Raw genomic sequence first — 22,698 nt, 5'->3', positions numbered from 1 at the left:
AATATTTCTTAAAGTATTAAATATCTAAAACAAAAAAAGATACATGTTTAAATAAATAAAGAGGTAAACAACCAAATTCTTCCTGCAAGTGTAAGATGCATTCATGCCTTTACGGACAATTTAACTATTTATCCTAAAAAAAATATGATTTCTTAAAAATGAAAAAAAAGTAAAAAACAAGAAACGTTTAGCTCAAGCCCAAGGTACAGATTGTGTAATGCAGAGTGGAGTTATATCAAGTCACAAGTCCCAACTAGAAATGAAGAAGGGGAAAGAAAACAAATATTCGCCACATCCACATTCCTTCAGCGACGGCGCATGCTTCCAGTTCCTCTTCTCACCGTCGTCACTGTGGATTATTCTTCTCTTCTCACTCACTCACACACACACACAACCCTCTTCAAGGTATCAGTTTTGATTCATATTGCATCTACTTAGTTGTACTTTCCACGGTGTTTGGTTGTAGAGTGATAGAGGAATGGGACGAATAGGAATGCACACTAAATCAATCACACTTGTTCCCATCCCCAACGCCCATTGTGATACATTTTAAACCCTTCCAACTTCCATGCTGAGAAATATATCTTACGGTTACGTCACATAAACCCTATTTGGGAAGGGGGGAAAACAACTAAAAAATGATGGGTTAACTTGTTTCTCCTTCTCAAGACTTTTTATTACTTTGTCCCTCATTAGGAAATTTCAAATTATAAATTAATATATTCCTAAATTGTATTGTAGTAGTAAATTCTCTGTGCTGTTTCAGGTGAATGTGAATCCACACCACTCATGGATTTGAGAGGAAATCTTAATTACAAGAGAAGTTCTCTCACTGTCAAACCGGTGAGTAGTGATAGGAAGTTTCTCATTGACTTCATCGTCACTACTTATTTGGGACCTGATGTCAAGTCTCATAATCCAAGATGTTCTGTTATTCGAAGACTAATCGCTGGATCCCCACCCTATATCTCGAGTGATTTGGGACCTTCGTATGTTAGTGTTTCTTTCTTGGAGAGATTGTATTATTATCTCCTCAGAGATGCTTCCCCTGACCTAGTCTTGGATATCAATATGTTCCATATGTATCTAAAGGGGAAATTAGTTTTGCCCACTTCTGACTTTATTACCCAGGAATATAGTCAGCAGTTCACTAGCTTTTTCCCTTTGGATCTGCATCAACAGATATGGTACCCTGATAGCTTCAGAGTTGTTAAAGGGGTTGTTTTAGTTGACGATCCTTCTACGTCTTGCATCAAAGAGGAGGACTTAAATAGATTCAGGTCTTTAACTGGTGTCAGGACTTTCAAGTTGAATCTAAGTGAATGTCAATGTTTTCAACTTGATTGTCGATCAAGCAAGGAAGGTGGTGATAATTGCATGAACAAAATGCCAGAGACTTTTCCAAATGGGGGATGCCAATCAGAAAAGCTTCAACAAGAGCGCAAGAGGAAGTATATTGATGGTACACCGCTAAAGCCGAAATTTCCCAATGTCCTCCCTACAAAACATAATGCCAAGGTAGAACCTTCCAAGAAAAAGTGCAAATCTGATGGGCCAACATTCATGCCCCTTATCTCTATTCCTGACATTGGTGACTGCAATGGAGATTCTTCTCTTATTTTAAAAGGGACAGCCAGAAGAGGGCCATTTGGTCCATCTGTTGGTGTTGTAGACATTGGTATTAGTAAAGTGGCATATCTATTCCGAGTTTCCTTGCCAGGGGTCAAGAAAGATTTCAGTATGTTTCTCCTCTTTTTATTTACTCAGGTTTCTTTTTCCAGTCTTCTTATTGTCGTTGATTATCTGTTGGAAGGGGGTTCTTATTCAATTTATCAGAAATAGAAATGATCCCTTTATGCATTATACTATAGAGCTTTTTGTATCTTGGCCAGAAGTCATGAATATTAACAGACTGCTTATAGCCGGCTATTGTTATGGGATCATAGTTGTTCTGTCAGTAAAGAATTGTATTTGGGCAATTTTATGAGTGTTGTTGTTGAGAACTGCAAAGAATATTTAGCTCCTTACACAAATAGGATAAGCCTAGGTAGTGAAGATCATACAAGCTGGTAATATCATGCATATTTTAGTATTGGTGAGAACAGCTATTCATATTTTAGTATTGGTGCAGAAGTGTAAAACAAAAGATAGTAATGTGCTGCAACTGTGACCATTTTCAAATGCATGCGTCTTCGAGGTCCTTAAACTAGTATTTGCCTCAACTCATCCTCTTTGTCTGGTTCTTGTTTTAGAAAATCCATCAATCTTTATCTAATGATAAATTCATAACTCCTGTAACCTGTAAAGATTCTTTATTAGTTATTTTTTTAACAAGTTATCGTCATACTTTGTAGCAGGTCAGTTCAGTTGTGATATTGAATCTGATGGGAGGGTTCAGATCAGAGGGGTGTTAACTGGTGGAAGTACTATAACGAAACAATCACGTGTTTTTCAGATGAAAATTAGGCAGTTATGCTCTCCTGGACCATTCACACTTTCATTCAGTCTTCCGGGACCTGTTGATCCAAGACTCTTCGCACCTAACTTCAGGCCTGATGGCATTTTTGAAGGAGTTGTAATCAAGCAGTAGTTAACGGGCAAGAGTTGGGTATCTAGCTTTTGTGAGTAATTCTAGATTTCCCAAAGAGTGAGAGGAACCAAGATATTTTTTCTTTTGTGAGAAGTGAGAAGCCAGATTACTTCAGATGCTAAAATTGACAACGAACTACTAGTTTTGTTCATGAGGAAATAGAATGATCTAGTTAGTTTAGTAAACTAAAGAGTTCGCATGTGTATGAAATGAAAGGAAGCATGGATTTTTCTTTAATTAAAGGGGTGAATGTGTAACTGGGTAGTGAGATTGGAATTGCTGAATATCATCTTATTCATCTGTGACTCTGACCCTCTCGCTGCAAAAGTAGCACAGAAAAAGTCGATGGGAAAAATATCGATTGAATTTAATAAACTTCTATGCCTCCAAATCTTTCACATTTACTCCCAAACTATTGAGAAAAAAATACAGAACATGAATTGATTACAGCACACAAATAGATAGTATATGTTTTTGTCTTATTTGTAAATTACATTTATATTACTGTTTAAAATTTACATTTATATTTGCATTGAAAATAGTGCTATCTGCATATATTTAGGACATCATCAAGGCATTGTTCTTCACCCAGTCCCATTACCAAATGCTTTCGAGTGTGAGGAGAATGTGGTCAGTCTTTCATTCCACATCACGCTTTAAAACCATAGCCTGCCTCTTAAATTAATTATAGCCTATTTGGTTAACCTGAGGCCGAAAAAACAATCCACACTTACACTAACTTATTATTTTCTTCTTCTCGTATCTTTTAATGTGTAAGTTTTTTTTAAGGTAACATGTTTAAGGTTATTATATATAGATTAAGAAATACTTAACGGAATAAAAATTGTTATATTTAAATTAAAATATCTTTATTTAATATTTAATCTTTGATACTTGTACCACTAGCAGTGGATATTAAATAAGCGTATATTTGAAAAAAAAAATACATTAATTAGATTTTGAAATCCTAAAACATCAAAATTGTCTTGGGATAAAAATAGAAAATTAAAACATCAGAAGACATCGAAAGAAGGTAGTACGCTGTTTGGTAGAGTTTTTTAAATTATCAAAATTAATTTTATAATGGATAAGTTTTTTATCAGATATGTATTCTCATCATATGGTCGTTACATTTTTATTACATTTAATTTTAAATTTTGTATCTCATGTCTACTGGGTAATAAATTTGGTCCAAGTGTGTATTACACACCTAGTTTGACAATAATATATTATTTATTTAATTATTACAAAAGACAACAAACTTACAATATATAATTGGGTGACAATAAAAAAAAATTATTTTACACTGTTGTCGTTGCATAATCATGTTTTTAAAGTACTAATTAGTCACAATCATAATTAAAATAAGAATTTATTATTTATATACTAGATTTACATTGTTATCTAAACACAAATCACCATTTAAATTGGATGACTATATAAAATTTTATACTGTCAACAACAATGTATAATCTTTTTTCTCCCTTAGAGTAAGAGTTTAAGGCCTATGCACAAACTTTCATTATCATTCAATCACAAATCACCGTTTTAATTATTTTATAAGTCAACATAATTAAAACTTGAAAAAATAACATTTAAAAAGTCACAAACCACTGTTTGAATTATTTTAAGATAATTATTTTAAAAATCACACATAATCATTTCAATATTTCTTTCATTCTTGAAAGAATAAAATATAATTTTATATTTTATTGTTTTCACCTTTTTTTTTTATCTAAACAAAAGGAATACTTCAAACAGAAATCTGGGCAGAACATCTGTTCCGAACCCTCTTATTATTTTTCTTTATCTTGACACTTGCTAGTCCCAAGAAACTCTAACACATGTAGTTAACATTCACTTTTCTCTATATGTTTTCCTTTGACCACTTTTTTCCAGAGTAAAAGATCTGTCTAGACTACAAAGAACACGCGTTTCTTCATGGATGAATTTGAATTCTTATTTTCTTTCAAAAGTAGGGAGAAGGGGGGGAGCATAGAGCTATACAAGTGTGACTAATTTATCTTTTTGCTAGATATTACTATGGTTGTTTTACAGATTCAGATGCTCAAAGAACCCACATTTCTTTGCATATCATACACTTGATCGAATACAAGGGATGGTTCTTCTGACATCTGAAAGCCAATTTTGCTCTCGATCATGATGTTTGTTAGTTGACCCCTTTGGGATCAATTTCATGCTTCATAGAAATATGTAGTACTAGATGAGAGGCCTGCCAACTTTCTGGCTTTGACCCTTTACCCACCGGAGCTTTACATGGTGGTCGGTTGCATACTTGAAGTAAAATTAAGGCAAATTAAAATTGGACGGAAGTTTCTTCCTTCCATTATCTAAACAAAACTTGCAAAGCACGTCATTAGGCTGTTGTAGTAGTCCTCGCATGTCTCCAGGATCCTTCAGCAGGCAACATCTCCATATCATCAAAATGTGGTATCATTGAGAAAAACAAATGAAATTAATACCATACAAAATCCCATTAGCAACATTTCCCCACGGAAATCACCACTCGCTGAAGCTGCACAGAATAAAGGAAAGGGAAAAAGAAAAAAATAAGTTTTAAGAAAACACAAGTCAGGAAACAAGAATGCAATGAATTTATATGTTTAGAAAAGAATGAGTCGTCTGATACAGAAAATGGTGGTCTTAAAAGTAAATAGCAAATACTCCTGCCTTTGATTTCTTTAAAAGTAATTGACATACATGTATGGTGCGCCACAACTTTGCAACAATTGTGCTTCACTGAAATACAATCTTTGATACATAAATATTTAGCATTGGATCTTTATCAAATTATGTCTAAAATCCACCAATTAAACCTCTCTTCCCTTGTCAATATCGTGCAAAATCAATCTAGTATCCGGAGATTCTTATTAGGTTTCCATCTGTCATATACTCATTTTCAGATGAGGAAGCTAATCTGGATCATGATCCCCTACTCTAAATTCTAAAACCATTAAGTGTATCAGAATCAAAAGAACCCAAGCCTGGGTTTAAGGAGCATTCCATCACAGACAAGACAATTCCCAAAATTCTAACAAAAAAAAGCTCCCAAAACGTTCCCATGTTAAACATTGTGCAATAAAAAATCTTACAGACTGATGAAGTGCATAAAAATACTATGAGTAACCACTACCAAAAAGATTAGCAGCTCCAAAAAGTAAACATACTTTTAAGAGGATGCTTAAATAATATGTTGTCAGCATTATATAAGTCTTATCATCAGTTCCAAGCAAAACATGAGAAACAAAAGGAATCTATTTGACCAGATAAACTTACATAAAGAGGATGGAGCAAGTAGATGAGACACCAGTTTATTAGACGTCTCTTCACCCTGCCGAAGCTTGGATCCATGGGACACCTCGGCTTCACGAGACGGATCAGAAGCTTCCTCACTGGTGTGGCTAGCAGAATTTGAGGTAGGGGCAGCAGCAGGTGAATAATCAGGGGGAAAGGATGGTTTAGAATAAGATTTTGGCGAAGGGATTGGATGATGAAGGAAGCCACTATATAGACAGGGATCTGGAGGATGCGCAGGCACCATAGAAGGTGCAGGTGAGGGTACTTCACAATCGAAACAAGGAGGTTGTTCAGCAGCTGCTGGTGATATTGGAGTGTAAGGACTAGCACGATGTGGTGAAGTTGATGGCTCAGAGTGATCAATTAACTGTGGAGATGGAGCAGGAGCAGGAGAAGGTGAGGAAGCATGTAGTGTATTCTTCAAGAAAGAAGATAATCTGACTTCTTTAACTCTGCCAAAAACTGAGTTATCAAGGCCAAGATTTTTGCCAGCAGAACCTGTTATTGTTTGAGCTAATTGCTTTAATCTTTGAGGTAAGAGGCTCCCAAAGCCTGGCATGACTGAAGCCTGCACTACTACTGGAGGAGTTATCGATGAGCCATTTGCATTTGTTATTTGCACATACACATTCTGCTCAAAAAGTCACATGTTAGATATCAGTGCAATACAGACAATTTGTGTAGAAGCTTATTTTAGCAATCTCTGAATGGACTCAAACCCAACTTCTAATGGTTTCTGCTACCTTTGTTCTCTATATTAGAGGGGTCAAACTTGCAAATAAGTAAAAAAGAAAAAAAAAAGTGATAACAAGATTATTTTTTTTTGGGGGGGGGGGAGGATTAAATGCAAGCTGAGTCTGAGAAATCAGAAATAGATTACTGGTTCAGTGTTTTAAGTGGCATTTATAAAACCAAAACTGAAACCCTCGAAAATAACAAATGAATCAGGTTATAGGACTGTACCTCATCAGAGTTTAGACGCAATCCAAACTTCAATTCATCCTTGAAGTCATCAAAATTTTCCAATACCTCGGATATTGAATTGTTAAGAGTAAAATTAAACAAAATCTCTGGCATCTGCCAAATATAAGCAGACTGTACTGGTATTACAGTTAACCCTCCAGGAAACTTCAAGATCTCAAATATTGATGCATTCCCAAATATTGATGATGTCAAAGTCAGGTTGATTTGCTTGAGAAACAGTTCAATTAAAGATGACTTCAGCACACTCAAGGACACTGGATTTATTGAAGAATTCATTGGATCAGAGAGAACACCAAACACCACGTCAGTACAGTTAGGTGGAATACTTTGGTGCATGGACAGGAGAGCCACCTGTTAAGGTTAAATAGCTTATAAGCCATATGCCTAAACAGTCTTAGGGAAAAAAAAAAATATAAGAACACAAGCAAGGGCAAAACCAAAACCTCTGTATTTGGTAGAGCTATTTCGTCGTGCATATCATGTTCTAATGTTTCAATATATGGAATAAGCTGTGAAACCGGTTTTTCCAGTCTGAAGGATGTCTGAACAGAAGCTGAAAATATTTTGAAGGGAAATAAATCATCAATAAATTTAGTAATGTCACTTGGATACAAATTTAAATGGTGATACAGTATATAATGCAGAAGATTAATCATAGAAAAAGAAAGCAATATACAAACTTATGAGTGACAGTTGCACAGATCACACATATTGCACAAAACAAAGGATATGAACAACAAAAGGACTTTGGTTTCACCGGTACAGGATTGCAACCTAAAAATAATTCAATCATGTTAGAGGTAGTCTCACAATGCTAAGCCATCAATGCATTGTTCTTGCACTTGAGTGGATTATATTTTTCATCCATGTTCAAATCTTAGTGAGATAAGGCTTTTGTTGTTCAAATCTTTGAAACACACAGTATTCCAGGATTCCTACTGAATATCCTAATATTCTCCAACCTATGTTATAAAAGTTTCAGGTAACTAAAAATTAATACTCAGTGATGAAGCATTGTTATGCTATTTTATATAGCAGTGAGAAGCTGACTACAACCAATCTATAAATAATAATTCACAATTGTAAATACAAACAAGTTTTTTATGTATAAAAGGAATTGAAAAAAAAGAAAAAGGTATCACGAGTAACCAAGTATAATATTCTAGGAAGGGTCTTGTTAATGAGTCCACCAGCACTTGCTAAGGGTCAACCATAAGTTAACCACTTACTGATAAATGTTAATTTAAAACTTCATTAAAATGATACATTTCCAATTGTACACAACATTTAATGTATATTTCCATACAAACTAGTATTACATTCATATTTTTAGGTTTTTACATACAATACAGTTACTCACAGCAATCAGCATTTTAAATTCCTGAACTAATACAAGTGACACATATGCAAACTTTCACCACAATTCATGGGTTAAGCATATCACATTAACACACTAGGAAAGTAAATCCAAGACAGTATTGACACACAATCAAACAGACAAAACCGGATATGCATGCCAGATAATCATTGCACCTCTTAAAAAAATCAATGCTTTTTAATTAGACAGAACATTAATGTTAGTTTGACAGGTATTCACGCGGCTCCTCTTGGCATGTAGTATCATCAAATATTTTTTTGTTCACACAACTTTCCCTCAAAATTCATCCAAAAAAAATCCCTAAATTTGTAGTATCTTCAAAACATCAGAGAAAACTGATAAAACAACACGAAATTCAGACAATTCACTCAAAACATCACAAAATCAAATTTTGAGAAACAACATCATAACCAAAACCCAAAAACCCAAATTCGAGATAAAAAATTTCAATCGTTGAATTACTATAATAATTAAAATATGACAATCAAAGAACCAAAAATGCAAAATTTAGAAAATTCCCCATATGGCATCATGAGAAGAGGGTGAGTGAGCGAGACTGACCACTTTGCTTAATTACATCTTTTGCATCAAAACTATATGAGATGGTGTTGTGTCTAGGAAGAACCCAAAAGAGTGCAGAAAGCAGAGCCGACAAACTGAGTAGGAGAAGGAAGAGACACTTGAAACTGAATGGTCGAAGAAGGACCAAACAACATGGTGGAACCTCAACCTGCCCTTCTTCCTGAACATGTTGTTGTTCATTTTTTCCCATTTCCAAAGCATCTGGAATCACTACCACACTCTCTCTCTCAACACTGAGAATAAGAATAAGAGGCCAAAGCTATGTTCATGGGATTGGTGGCCATCATGCCTCTCTCTCTCTCTCTCTAGAAAAAACCATTAAACCCATTTTCCTCTCTTTAATTGTAATCTACCTATATCTACCTATACTTGTAAAATGTAAACTCTCTCTCTTATTTTCTTTTTCTTTTTTAATTTTTTTTTTATTACAGCTAAGTTTTAGGCTACCGAACGTTGAGGAGAAGCAAAGGTGAAAGAGAAAAAAAGAAAGAGTATATCAGCATAAAGCCAAGGGAATATTATGTTATCAGCATATTATTACCACTACATAATTGATTAAACTATGGTTTTTGTTAAATAAACTTCAAGTCCATTAGGCAATTATTTATACAAATAAAAAATAAAACAGCTGTATTATTATATGAATAAAACAGAAAGAATGCAAATCGGCATGTGATTCGCCCCCTTTAAAAATGCTACTAGTTGTTAGGATTAACTTATTTCAATATCCACTATTTTTTTTAGTGAATTCAGGTATCTGAATTAAGTCAAAGATTAATCTTTTGATACATTTAAAAATTAATCTCTTTTAAAATATTAAAAATTTATTTGAGGAATTAAACTCTTCTAAAAAAATATTTTTTATACACATTTCATTAAGGATAAAATTGAGTATTATCCAAAGGATTCAACATTAATTTGAGCATATTGATCACTTATGTTTAATCACTTTATTTAAAAAAAATTATTTATTAACAATATTACTACCTTTAGTCTCAAATATAAAAAAAAATATTTTCTTATCTTAAATATAAATAAATTTTAACTAACCTTATTATATTTAATGTTAATATTTCTAAAATATCTTTCATTTATTTAATATATTAGTTTCAATGACTCTTTTTATCAAGTTTCAATAAAAGGTAAGTTGAAAAAAAAAAGAAATTGATGCAATTGATTAATTAATTAATTAATTGGGATTAATTGACTTTATTATTTGTGTGTATTTTTTATATTTAAGAACAAGAGATGAGTTGTACTATTTGCTTATGATTTACAATTTTGCATTAACATTGACATCTACTACAAAAATGGATCCTTTATCTCGGGGTGCTTTTGTGAGGAAGAAGCTAAGAAATTGACTAATGAAGAGGATGCACGTGGGGCATTGAGAAGTGGAGAATCATTTTATTGCTCTGTAAACCAATGAGACTAATTAGATGTGCACGTTGTAATTGTCAGAGGCAAAGATTGCACAGCAACAAACAACAACAACAACTTCGACGCCAACGCCATGATGCATATTTATTGGATTGGAGCTTCAAAATTCAAGGATGGATGGGAAAACGCGTTGTGTACAAAACTAGCATTTAAAAACAACCTATCCATACAAGTACTATTAGTATTTTAATAAATTATTAGTAGTATTTAAGTTCCGTGGGGTGATTCAACACCATATGTTTCACTAATTTATCATTTAGTGCAATAGTGCATAGTTTAATTTTATTAAAGTTGTTTTGGTATGATTTCTTTTTATTAGAATGCCTTTAGTGATTGGTGACTAATATTTGATTGTACGTCGCACTTACTTAAAATATTAAAACCAGAACACATGGGTTTTTTTTTAGAGAGTAACACATGGTTAAATGTTAGGTATCGATAATATACATATATTCTTAAAGAGAAAGGATTAAATTATATTGTAAATTTATATTATTTAATATTTTTCATATAAATATGATTTTTATCAATTAAATTTTTACGTTATAATTATATATTATCATAATTATTTGTATTAAATATTATAAAAATCAAATAAATATTTATATCAAAAATATATATTGTATTAATTTTTATATAAATCAATGAAATATTATATATAAATTTAAATTGTTCGTACAATTCATTTCTTCTATTTTTACCAAGTATCTGTATTCGGTAGTATTTTGTTAATTTATTTTTCAATTAATAGATTTCCTATTATTTACTAAAACGTAAATTTCTTATTTTCCTAATAAAAATTATTTAATGATTTAATATTTTCCTTTTGAAATAATTAGTAATATGTAGTATAAATATTGTCGACAATTTTCAATATTATCGTTTAAAAATGTATTTGTTTTGTTATTGTGATGTTTTTAGGCTTAAATTCAATATACTAACAGTAAAAAAATCAACTATCAACTAATTAAATAGTATTTTAAAATAATAATTACACTAATAAATAGTTTAGAAAAAAAAACATTACAATCTCTCAAACAATCTTAAACTATCATATCGTTAAAATTACACATTATTGGAGATAATTCTTCCACCCCTTGAAGAGGTTCAATTATAGCATGGTGCATTGATCACTGTTGTCTTCACCGACAACCAAACTTGCTCCTCTCATTTAATTTTACAATTACCATGGCTTTTGGTAAATCAACGAGATAACTAACCAACTTAAAAAGTAATTTAAATCTTCTGTCTTCTAATTTAGAGATAAGAACAGACCCAACGAATGAGCTCTCGTGATAATCTGGAATCTTGCAATTAGCAAGCAGAAAGATAACCAGAAAAGTGTAGCATAACTCACATTCCATAAGGATATGGTTGGTACCTTTTTTTTTTTCTTAAACTAATGTAACGACGACTACATTAATCGACAAATAGAAAAATTTAGCGAACGCACTTTTTCCAATAATAAACTTTTCCTTGCCAACGGAGTAAACTAATCCAGTTTTAGAACAAGAAGAAAGTCGTTTACTTTCTGCATACAAAGAAACACACGTCAATACAACAAATGACAAAAATGTTAAGGGGTTAAATATGACAAGTGTGGATTTTTATTTTTATTTAAAAAAGAACAAAATAGTTGTTACTTGATCTCAAGTACCTAGAATTTATAACAATTTCTGGGTTTTGGGCTTTTGCACAACCCATTCAAGAAATAAAAAAGTTTATAATAATATACACTCCTTAATCAATTGAGTTATAGTCTCTTAATAGTTTTTGTTACTCAATATGTTTCTTTTAGGCAAAAAGAAAGACATACTTAATGCATCACAGTAAGAGTTGGAGTCCCACAAAGTGACACCTATATACTATAAACACTATGAGAAGCTAACATCTTTGCACATGTTATATGTAAATGAGACTAATTTTAAAATTCATCAAGGAAGCTAACTTTGTATAGTATATTAATTTGTTTCTAATTTTCCATGAAACCATTTGATGTTGCTTGAAAGCTGGAACCGCGAGAATAAACTGGGATCACATTCGATCCAAAGGTTTAACCGAGCTTTTTGAAAAGATTTTTCAATAGCTATAATCATCGCTAACAGCTCAACATAGAAGGTGAATTTAATGTCAATAATAGAAGCAAAACAACCCAAAATATCTTTGTTACTACTCATGAATAAACTGGGACTGTCTTTAGTCGTCACATTCGTATCGCACTTAATCCTATTGGGAGGATGCGGATTCTAGAAAACCTGCCTAATGATAGGAGATTTTCTTAAATGCCCCTATATGTTAAGGACACAAAACTTTAAAAATAAGTTTAGAAAATAAAATAAGTTAAAAAATAGGGAATATAAATAGACATATTAGATGTCAATAATATCATTCTAACCTTATGTTATCCACACGTGTATTTACCATTTGCTACTTAAATAATTTTTGTTGGTCAAGAGAGTTGCTTGATGTTTAAATGGGTTTGAACAAAAGGAAAGAATTTGTGCATGTTTAAATGGGCTTGATGATTGAAAAGAAACAGATTCAATACTACATTTAAAAGATTTTTTTTTTTTTTTTGTGCGTGTGAAATTGTTGAATTTAATCAAGACTCAAGAGCCAAGAGGTAGTATTTTAAATTTCTTTACACACACAAATGAACCATTTTCAGCGAAACCTCATTTTGAAAAAGGAATAAGCTAGTTAGACAAAGTAAGTAAAAAAAAAAAAGGATTTAAAGATGAAAAGGAGACAACAACCGTAACAAATATTAGGTACACAACAACGGATATACCGATTGGCCAGTTATATTGAATAAACCATGAATAATATAATATTTATTTTGATAAGAACAACAGAGAATTGAGAGCCACAGTGCCATATGTCGATCAGAAAAAATAAGAAATTAAGAAGAGGCATAGCGAGATTTATCATAAAATCCGAAGAAAGTCTCACAAATAAAAAAATGTTTTTATTTTGAGGATTTTGTCATAATATTCAATGCTTTTTTAAAAAATAATAATAATTAAGATATATTTGACAGAAAGTTAGGAACTACTCACTTGAAGTACATAAATTTATTCAAGAGACTAACTTTTTTCAACAATATTTTTTCATAAATATTCAATGTATTTCAAGTAGTGTTGTGATAATTGAATTCAGTTATTATAAATAGCTAGCAACTAGAGTGTATATATATTTTTTATCATGTAATGCAGAGAGAATTTTTTTTCAGCAGAAAAAACCCATAGAGAGTTCAATAGAGAAAAGGAGTTAGGAGATTGAGAGAGGTTTTGGAGAAGAGAAATGTTAGCTGCTATTTGTATTGAACTTATAATATTTTATAATCAATGTAATGATGATGAGCTGCATTTCTCATGGACGTGCCGAATCACGTAAACTCATGGTATAAATTATTGTTTGTTGCTTTGTTGTGTTTTCTGTTTTCTTTAATCTTGTGTAGATTCTACAGGTACAAGAATCAATAGTATTTAAATTGAGGAAAAAATCAATCAAATCTTTATGAACTCTTGATTTAAATATTCTTGCATTTTGATCAAATATTAAATTATGCCCCCCCCCCCCCCCCCATCATTGTTTTGGACATTGGTATTTTCTTATTTATATTGCTATTAATATAACTAGTTAAGGATAATAAAAAAGGTGGTCAAAACGGGAAAAGAGTGTATGAACTTGGATGCGTGTGGGTTTCGAGAAGAGGGATCACAAGAAACCGGCGTTTGGTGCAACACCGAGAGAAAAAAAACAAAAGTTAAGAAGCATCCAGTCCAATCCAACCCCACCAAGAATTTGATAGTACGTAGCAACTTTCTTGGTGGTTGGACTGTTGACATATGCTTGTCTTCTCCTAACAAGCTAGTAACTCCAGCTTATAATAGACACACACATATATTGTGGTTACTTATTTCCTAAACATTTATTAAATGAACCACTATGTTCTCTGCAAAACATTATTCTCTTTTTTTCTTGTGTGTGTTTTAATAGTAATACTGACAGGTGAATTTCTATATAAAGACGTGTATATTCATATATATTTATTAAAAAAGTCTACCTCTAAAAAAGTTTATCTCAGTTAATTGAATAAGATGTATAAATTATAATAAATCTCCAAACACTTCTTCAAGTCTCACATATAAAAAAAAATATTCATGCAGATTTAATCTTTTACACAAATTAATATTGTCATACAATTAATACAATAGTTACATGGAATCAGTAGTAGTATTTGTCAAATGAAAAAATTTCTACAAAATGACACAGGGAAGAAACAGTTAAATTGGTGCGTTGTTATTTATTTCCATCCAAGAGAAAAATGAAAACTACTTGATTCAAAGAACAGTCTAGAACTTATTTTGGAGAGTTGATTGGTAGAGATGGGTCTGTCTCTTACTATTCTTTATGTAATTAAGGAAGCTAATGTCATAGCTCATACACTTGCTAACCGGGGCTCCCATCAAAGTTTCCAATCGGATCTAAATCTAATAGATTTACAATGTTTTATTGGCAATTTAGTTTCAAATCAATTCAGAATTAATTTTAAGAGTAGAATAAAAAGATGAAGATAGAAGAACTCATAAATAAATTCAAAACTTAATTTTATGCAATTTGTTACATTGTCAATTAATAAGAAATCATAGTATTTTTTTTATTCACACAAGAAAGCAGTAAGTATGTTTTTTTTTTAATGTAATTACTTATATATATCAATTTATAATTAAAGGAGAGTATAAAAATTCTTTACCCTCTCAATTTATAATTATGATACAAGTCGTATTATAATTAATTTAGTTGCTATTAGAAAAGTCTAACTTGTGTTGTCATTAATTCGATTATTGTTAAAAAATTATTTTCTATAATAATTAATTTGATTACTATTTTTTTGTCTAAATTAGATATATGTTTCATTGGAGATAATCCTGTTCAAGTCGGTCAGATTATTATAATTTTATTACTATTATAAATGATAACTTTTGTCGTAATTTATAAAAATCAATTAAAAAGATAATTTATATGAAACATTAATACTTAATTCAACCAAACACCCAAATACAAAACAGAAATATGTTTCATTTTATTTTAAAATCAATAGAAACACGTTTTTCTGAAGGGTAATTTCGTAAGAAAAAAACTAAAGCAAAGTGGTGTAGTTACCAAAACTAATGTGCATTTAGCAATGCCCGATATGCGAATGATTTGGCCCATCAGTTTCGGTGGATTAGATTCCTAGAGATGTCAATGATTTGGGCCATTAAAGCTCCACATATATATATATTTTTTATATGGAACATGTGTACTATTTATTAATTATTAGTTCTTATATCTTAAAGTTCCTTTAAATCATAAAGTTTAATTAACTGAATTCACGAATGTTCTATTCTATGGTGAAATATATATATATATATATATATATATATATATATATATATATATATATATATATATATATATATATATATATTTATTTATTTTATTTTTTTTTTGGTAAAATGCAGATATTAACACACTGAAGTTGAAACCATCTTCATGTTTTGAGTTTAATATTTGTTCCGTAACAGTAACAATGATTATTGTTATTATAGTTACATTTCTGTTCCAACACATGTTCACTTTACAACCAATTATAATGGTTGGCGGTGCATTAGCATAACATAACCCATCTCTCATGGCTCTTTCCGTTCCCACTCCCACTGCTACTCTGCCATTCAAATATGCAATTGATTCCCACCATTCAAAGCCAAATTCTCTATTCTCATCCTCACCACAAAAACTGAACACAACCCACCTCATATTACAAGTAGCTGATTCTGGCAAGTGGAGCAACATGGTTTCATTTTTCCCAGGTTTTATAACCGAAGGTAGAGATGTTCAGAGCCTCAAGGTGGATCTCTATGAAGCAATTGCACCACTTGACCGAGGTGCCGAGGCTACTCCTGAGGACCAACAACGTGTGGACCAGGTAAAGTTTTTTTTTTTTTTTGACAAATGTTAATGGTTAGTTTGTTAGTATTTTTTGTTAACGGGAGGGATTAAACCCACGAACTTACTTTTCTTCTTTTCTTTTTTTAATCATCCAATCAATCTTATAACTCCGTGTGGACCAGGTAAAGTGAAACTACAGTAACAATTGACATGTACATATTCAGTGCATAATTTAAGTGACTTAATTTGTGTCGGTCTTTTTTTTTCTTGGTTTCCTTGTTTGTGAATTGTGATTACAAGTAAGTGTGTCTTATCTAGATTGCTCGTAAACTTGAGGCTGTGAATCCTGTTAAGGAGCCTCTCAAGTCTGATTTGCTCAATGGGAAATGGGAGCTTTTCTATACAACATCTCAATCAATTCTGCAAACACAGGTTTGGTTTGTCTCTAGGGGTTTGGTTTGTATTCTAAATTTATTCACCTTAGTAAAGTGTATTTGTTGTATTAATTATCCCAGAGACCGAAACTTTTGAGGCCAAATGGAAAGATCTATCAGGCAATTAATGTGGATACCTTAAGAGCTCAAAATATAGAAACTTGGCCCTTCTACAACCAGGTAGTACAGTTCTAAGTTCTAACTAATATTATTAGTATTTGTTTATATGTTTTTTTTTTTTTGAAGGCTTTGGTTATATGGTCTGAACTTTGAAAACATATACAATTGCTAATTCTGTGCTATACTTCAGCTATTATATGGTTTGAAAACATATATAATGTTTATATGGTCATACCAGTTGAAGAGAAACTTAATATGAAACAAGACTTTTAACATTCCAAAAATAAGCTCTGTTAAGTGGTTCTTGTGAACTTTGTGCAAATCTATGTAGTTAAAATGGAATCAAAATATGGCCAACACGTGAGTTGTTAACACTTCTCAGTTCACTAGAAGTCTTGGTGGGCTTCACACTTTCACGGAGCAACGTATTCTAATATGATTCTGTTTGAGATGAACATGAGCATGACAAGTTTATAGACATCCTTTTTGACTTGGTGTTTGAGATAAATGGGTAAGCTTACTTGATCCATTTTTTTTATCACTCCTAGCACTGTTACAAGTAGCAGTTCCAGTTTTGCTTTGTCCTTTTACACGACATGTCAGCCAATGGATATAAATACTACTTTTTCAGTTGGGCACTTGAGCTTAAATTTAAGTGGTAGTTTCAAGTTTCAATAAAATGGTTTTAAATACTAGTTTGGTCCATTCGGTTCAGAGCTTAAGCTTTTCATCTGAACTATTTCAAGTATGAATGTGTAGCATAGCTTGTGCCTTGCTGTAATATGTTATTTTAGCAACCATTTACAAAGCCTTTGATAAACAAATCCTTGGTGCTAAACAATTGGTCACACTTACCAGTAATTTTGTCTACTTAATGCTATTAAATTCACAATGATTTGGTTTGTAGCCAACATGTTGCCACTATTACTGCAGGCTACTGCCAATTTAGTGCCTCTTAACTCAAGAAGGGTGGCTGTCAAGTTTGACTTCTTCAAGATAGCTAATCTGGTAAGTGATGCACTGCTTGTAATTACTTTTCATGTTTTGTGCATATGTCATTAACGAAAATATCTTAAGGACTAATAAATTGTGGAAAACTCTGCTGTCAGCTCCAATTTCTTACTCATGGTGAAGCGCATTTATAAATTTAAAACTCAAACGTCTTGGACACAAGAAGAGTCTTATATTTCTTGTTATACCTGAAAATATGTATTATCAAGATTATCTTCGATAAAACTAAGTTATATGGAAGCTGAAAAGGTTAGAAATTGAAAAATTAACTAATTAAATTATAAATGTTTAATAAAACTTAATTATTGAAGTAGTTAAAAAAATAAATGATAAAAAAATAATAATATCATAATTTATTTTGAGAATAAAAATGAAAGAAATATAAAGAATTAGAAGTTAGAAACGGTAATGTTTCAAAAAATGTTAAAAATTATTAAAAAAATTATTTATCAAATAATCAAATAAATTTTTCAATTAATAAAAAAAATTAAAAACTAACTGAAATATCTTATGAGAGTTCTCCTCCGATTATTATTAGAGTAATGGTGGGTGATCCATTCAGGCCAAAAACTCCAGCATAGTTATTCTATAATATAATTAGACTAAAAAGACCATAGAATAACGTTTCAACAAAATTTCTTCATGTGCTTCTTTGCATGTCATGAAGCTCTAGCTAATTGATGGCCACGTTAACGATTTCTATGGTTTATGTTCTGATTAATATTCCTGTTAAAAGAAGCAAGTAAATGATTAATGTTGCACTAGAACAGTAGCAAGATACTCTTTTAAACATTCATACCATAGCTTTCTTTAATTTTCTTGTTTGTTGCAAATCACCAACTCTTTTTTTCCTGACAAATGATTCTATTATGCCAAGTACAGATACCTATTAAATCAGCTGGGAGTGGTCGAGGTCAGTTGGAAATTACTTATTTGAATGAAGATTTACGGTAAGTCAGTGATTACAGAATTTACCGTCCCTGTCTCACATGCCAACCAGGCAACCACAACATATAAGTATACACAAAATCAAAATAATAATTGTTCATGCACTTACAAGGCAGGGGTTAATAATTCCATATTAACTGTAAGTCTGAATTTCTTTCTTATGCCTGAGCCTGACAGAATATCAAGAGGAAATAGAGGTAATTTGTTCATCTTGAAAATGGTGGATCCATCCTATAGAGTCCCTCTTTGACGTGGATTCTCCAAGAATCGGTAGTGGTGGCTTCAATTTTCACTTTTTGGCATGAATTTAATGGTTCAGTTTGTCTGTCTAAAATTTCCGCCCGATTATGCTTTCTTTTCTGTTGTACCATGTATATTTTTTTTCAGTCACAATCATTCACATATAAAACAAAATATATAGGGAATCTGCAGAAAAGAGACACTAATTAATCACACCAGTATTCTAAGCTACTATTAAACAACATAGAATTGAATCAATTAGATAGTAAACTATTGATTCTAAGCCTTCTTTGCCAATGAATCAACATAAATTAATTAACACAACTTATGTAATAAACTAAACTAAATTTCTAATATCGTAAAAACCTTATTTGATAATATTTAAGTGTATATTTTATTTGAATATAAAGTCTTTTGTTTGCTTTTAAATATAATCTGCCTTGTGTATTTTTTTTTCTAAAATAATTAGATAAAATATTTTTTCTAAATTGAAAATAAGTTTAAATTAATTTTTTAATTCACTAATTTATTTTTTAGATTTAATTTGATCATCTATTTTTTTTGGGTTCAATTTGATCCTTTAATTTTTTAAAATAATTTAATCTGGTTTTCCGATCAAAATTGGATCAATATTATTAAAAAATTGTAATTTTTAGCGATATACAACTTTCATGGTCGTTACAAAATACATATTTTCTAATATTATTAATTTAATTTAGATCCAAGGATCCGATTAAATTAATTTTAAAAGTTAAAGAATTAAATTAAACGAAAAAAATTAAAAAATCAAATCAAACTTAAATAATAAATTAAAGGATAAAAAACTCATTTAACCTAAAATAAAGCTATTATTTTTATTACTGAGTGTGAGACTTATTCTTATTAAACTTTTGGAATACTCATAAAATATATAACAGCATGAGATTTCCATATGCATAACTGCATAAAATGTATAATTTCCTACCTAAAAAAAGAATTTCATTTTCACGTCACTGTAAGAACTGTCAATTTTAAGTAGTATAATTTTTAAAGCATTTATTATTAAAATCAGTGAATTTACCGTCCATGATAAAATCGAAGAAAATAAAAAGAGATACTAATAAGAATACTATTTACACATTTTACACATTGTGCATAGAGATTCTAGGAGTACATGCATAACAAAGAATCAGAACTTGGGCAGAGTATGCATCTTGGGCTTGATGAAGGAGACATCATCATGACAATAGCTGTTGCTGTATGTTTTGTAAAGATCGGGTTTCATAGGCTAAAAACAAGCTTTGATTAAGACACACACAAAAAATATACGCATTTTGGGTAAATCATACATAGACAACGGTGATCATGATGGTATTGATGGCAATTATGATGCTGCATTACAGAGAGGGGTGTTTTTCAGAAGGAATGTTTGCAGGCTCAAGTTGCTTTATAGAGGCTCTATTGTCTCTTAATGTTTTCATACTGTGCCCAAATCCTCGTCCCAAAAAAGGGGGAGGTGTATTTAGTTAAAAATAAAATAAAAGAGGAGGGTATCAACTTTATGGACCAACAGTTTTTGGTGAAGTAGTGTGAAGTTTTGCGCCGCCTGAAGTCCAATGGACAATAATAACAGTTTTTGTGGGGAGTTGATATTGGTCATATCAGATTTGCTTTAGTCCCCCTACTAAGAATTGCCAAAAGTCCAAAATACCATTTTTTTCTCCCTTTCCTCTCATTATTGGCACCCACCCTTCCACCAACCTTTCTTCCTTCCTGCCTTTCCTTTTTCCCTTTCTTCTTTCTTGCCTCACAAAGCTTTCCCCCATGCACTGCCAATCATTTCATCTCATTCCTTTGCACGATAATTTCTTTTCCTGCCATTTCATATTTCAACATAAATCATAATTTTGTTGTGCAAGTCATACAATAAATCATGATTTCATTTTTTTTATATTTTCTGACAACCCTTTTTGTTGGAAAATCGCCTCACAAGAAATCAAGATTCTGTTAGGTTGGAGAAATTATGAAGCGAATTTCCAAGGTATTGGCCTATTGCACAATACGCAAAGAATCATACTTCCATTTAAAAAAAATATACAACAAAAATATAATATCATTATGTAACATAATCATATTATGGGAGTAGGAAAAAAAAAACAAAATTACGAAAGTATGATTTTATCATACATTATACAAAGAAATCATATTTCCGCTATACAAGAATCACAATTCTGTGGTGTAATGTTTTTTCAACCTCAGTTACATAACGAAAGTATGATTTTAATGTATCTTATATAACAGAATTGCACTTCCGATGGACAATATTTTTCACACTCTGGGTGGTGCAGTGAAAGTATGTTTCCGCTATAAAAAAGTGGAAAAAGGATATTTTTGGAAATTAAAAATGTTTGTGAGGCTAAGAGCAACTCCATTGGCGATTCCGTGGAGGGTTTTGAGGGTAAAGAAACAGTTTTTTTAGCATTGGAGCAAATCTACATGACATCGAGAGTTTCTTCATCACATGCTCCGTTGCTTCAGCAAGAAATGGTTCCTTGGCATTAACAAATATTAATTTGTACATAGAAGTACAATCAACCAACAGCCCAAAAAAGAGGGAGGAAAACGAAAATGGAAGAAGAACATCAACACAACATATCATTAAGCACCGACAACAACATCAACATAGAACGACTCGTCGTCTCACCTCTGTCGCGTCGCACCTCCGTGGCTTCGCTCCGCTTTGCGCCTCGCCGTCGAAGCTCCGTTGTCGCAGACTGGGAAAACCACCGAAAGCAAGATGAAAAATGAGTGTGCAACAGAGGGAGACGAGAAGGAAATGGGGCCGAAGAGAGGGAGAAAACAAGATCCACATCTCTCAAGTGAGACAGAGAACAAGAGGCGACTATGAGGATTAAGAGGAGGCGACAGAGGGAGAGAGAAAAGAGAAGGAAATATTTTTATTGTAATGTTTTAATATGAAAGGGTTTCTTTTTTTTTGTTTATAAAAAAAAAATCAATGTAACCGAGAGTTTCTTGAAGATAAATATTTCACTCTTACAAATTATTCATCCATTTGATACGAATTATTCTTTCAATTTTAGTTGACAGGTTTTTTTTACCGTTGCCCATCAAAAGAATTGATTGAATGCTTGAAAATAAATAAATGTACAACATGTATCACTAGTCATGTCTTGGTGCTGTTGTGAGTAAGGAAAAAAAAATCATTAGGTGAAAATCACTATAAATGTAAATGTAGGTTCAATTCATGTCATTTTATACACAATTTCTCAATTCTTACTTTTATTTATTGTTATTATTAAACCTCAATCTTCTTTATTATCTTTAAAATGGATCTCAATCTCCAATATTATTATAATTTTTTGCAAAAATCAATCAACCTCTATGGGTGAAAATTTTAAAAATATAGAGTCATTTTCATCTCAAAATGTTTAGAGTACTGACAAATTCGTTCCCGAAAGATTAAAATTTAAATTTTAATCCTCGAAAGTGAAAAAAGTACGATAAATTCATCTATTTGTTAACTTTTATTCGTTACCGAAAGAACTTATGTGACACAATCAAGAAAGAAAATGACTATTTATTCAAAATAAAGAGTCTACGTGACACAATTAAGGACGAAAATGATTATTTACTTAAAATATAATTTAATCTTCATCTCCTAATCGTTGCAAGCATAACAAGCCATTAAAAAAATAAGGAAGCAAGCATACGTTATT

The 22,698-nt window shown here is 31.5% G+C and overlaps 3 protein-coding genes and 1 long non-coding RNA gene across 6 annotated transcripts; 2 read left to right on the top strand and 2 right to left on the bottom strand.

The window, feature by feature from the left end:
• The first annotated feature begins 219 nt into the window (after positions 1 to 219).
• LOC114422238 (increased DNA methylation 3-like) lies at positions 220 to 2,988 on the top strand. 2 transcript variants are annotated; one of them, XM_028388489.1, is made up of 3 exons: positions 220 to 405; positions 767 to 1,738; positions 2,355 to 2,988. In XM_028388489.1, the coding sequence occupies exons 2-3, from the start codon at positions 790 to 792 to the stop codon at positions 2,588 to 2,590; spliced, it is 1,185 nt and encodes a 394-aa protein (XP_028244290.1). In that variant the 5' UTR covers positions 220 to 405; positions 767 to 789; the 3' UTR covers positions 2,591 to 2,988. The 2 variants fall into 2 exon arrangements, with proteins under 2 accessions (XP_028244290.1, XP_028244291.1); XM_028388490.1 differs by having other exon boundaries at positions 221 to 405; positions 2,358 to 2,988.
• Positions 2,989 to 4,462: 1,474 nt separating this feature from the next.
• On the bottom strand, positions 4,463 to 9,204 carry LOC114422236. Its single transcript, XM_028388488.1, has 5 exons — positions 8,832 to 9,204; positions 7,336 to 7,445; positions 6,872 to 7,243; positions 5,888 to 6,539; positions 4,463 to 5,126 (listed from the first exon to the last, which is right to left on the bottom strand). Exons 1-5 carry the CDS (start codon positions 9,040 to 9,042, stop codon positions 5,032 to 5,034), a joined length of 1,440 nt encoding a protein of 479 aa, XP_028244289.1. The 5' UTR covers positions 9,043 to 9,204; the 3' UTR covers positions 4,463 to 5,031.
• A 6,713-nt stretch (positions 9,205 to 15,917) lies between these two features.
• LOC114423060 (probable plastid-lipid-associated protein 4, chloroplastic) lies at positions 15,918 to 19,200 on the top strand. 2 transcript variants are annotated; one of them, XM_028389668.1, is made up of 6 exons: positions 15,918 to 16,266; positions 16,548 to 16,661; positions 16,745 to 16,843; positions 17,717 to 17,791; positions 18,677 to 18,744; positions 18,912 to 19,200. In XM_028389668.1, the coding sequence occupies exons 1-6, from the start codon at positions 15,973 to 15,975 to the stop codon at positions 18,955 to 18,957; spliced, it is 696 nt and encodes a 231-aa protein (XP_028245469.1). In that variant the 5' UTR covers positions 15,918 to 15,972; the 3' UTR covers positions 18,958 to 19,200. The 2 variants fall into 2 exon arrangements, with proteins under 2 accessions (XP_028245469.1, XP_028245468.1); XM_028389667.1 differs by having other exon boundaries at positions 15,919 to 16,266; positions 18,920 to 19,200.
• Positions 19,201 to 20,066: 866 nt separating this feature from the next.
• On the bottom strand, positions 20,067 to 21,934 carry LOC114423907. The gene is made up of 2 exons (XR_003668953.1): positions 21,666 to 21,934; positions 20,067 to 20,835 (listed from the first exon to the last, which is right to left on the bottom strand). It is a non-coding gene; the product is annotated as an uncharacterized LOC114423907 (long non-coding RNA).
• Positions 21,935 to 22,698: the final 764 nt, after the last annotated feature.

This window comes from Glycine soja, chromosome 8, assembly GCF_004193775.1.
Source record: "Glycine soja cultivar W05 chromosome 8, ASM419377v2, whole genome shotgun sequence".
In the NCBI taxonomy this organism is placed as follows: Eukaryota; Viridiplantae; Streptophyta; class Magnoliopsida; order Fabales; family Fabaceae; genus Glycine; species Glycine soja.
The sequence above is the reverse complement of the archived record's forward strand: the minus strand, read 5'-3'. Positions and strand labels throughout refer to the sequence as shown.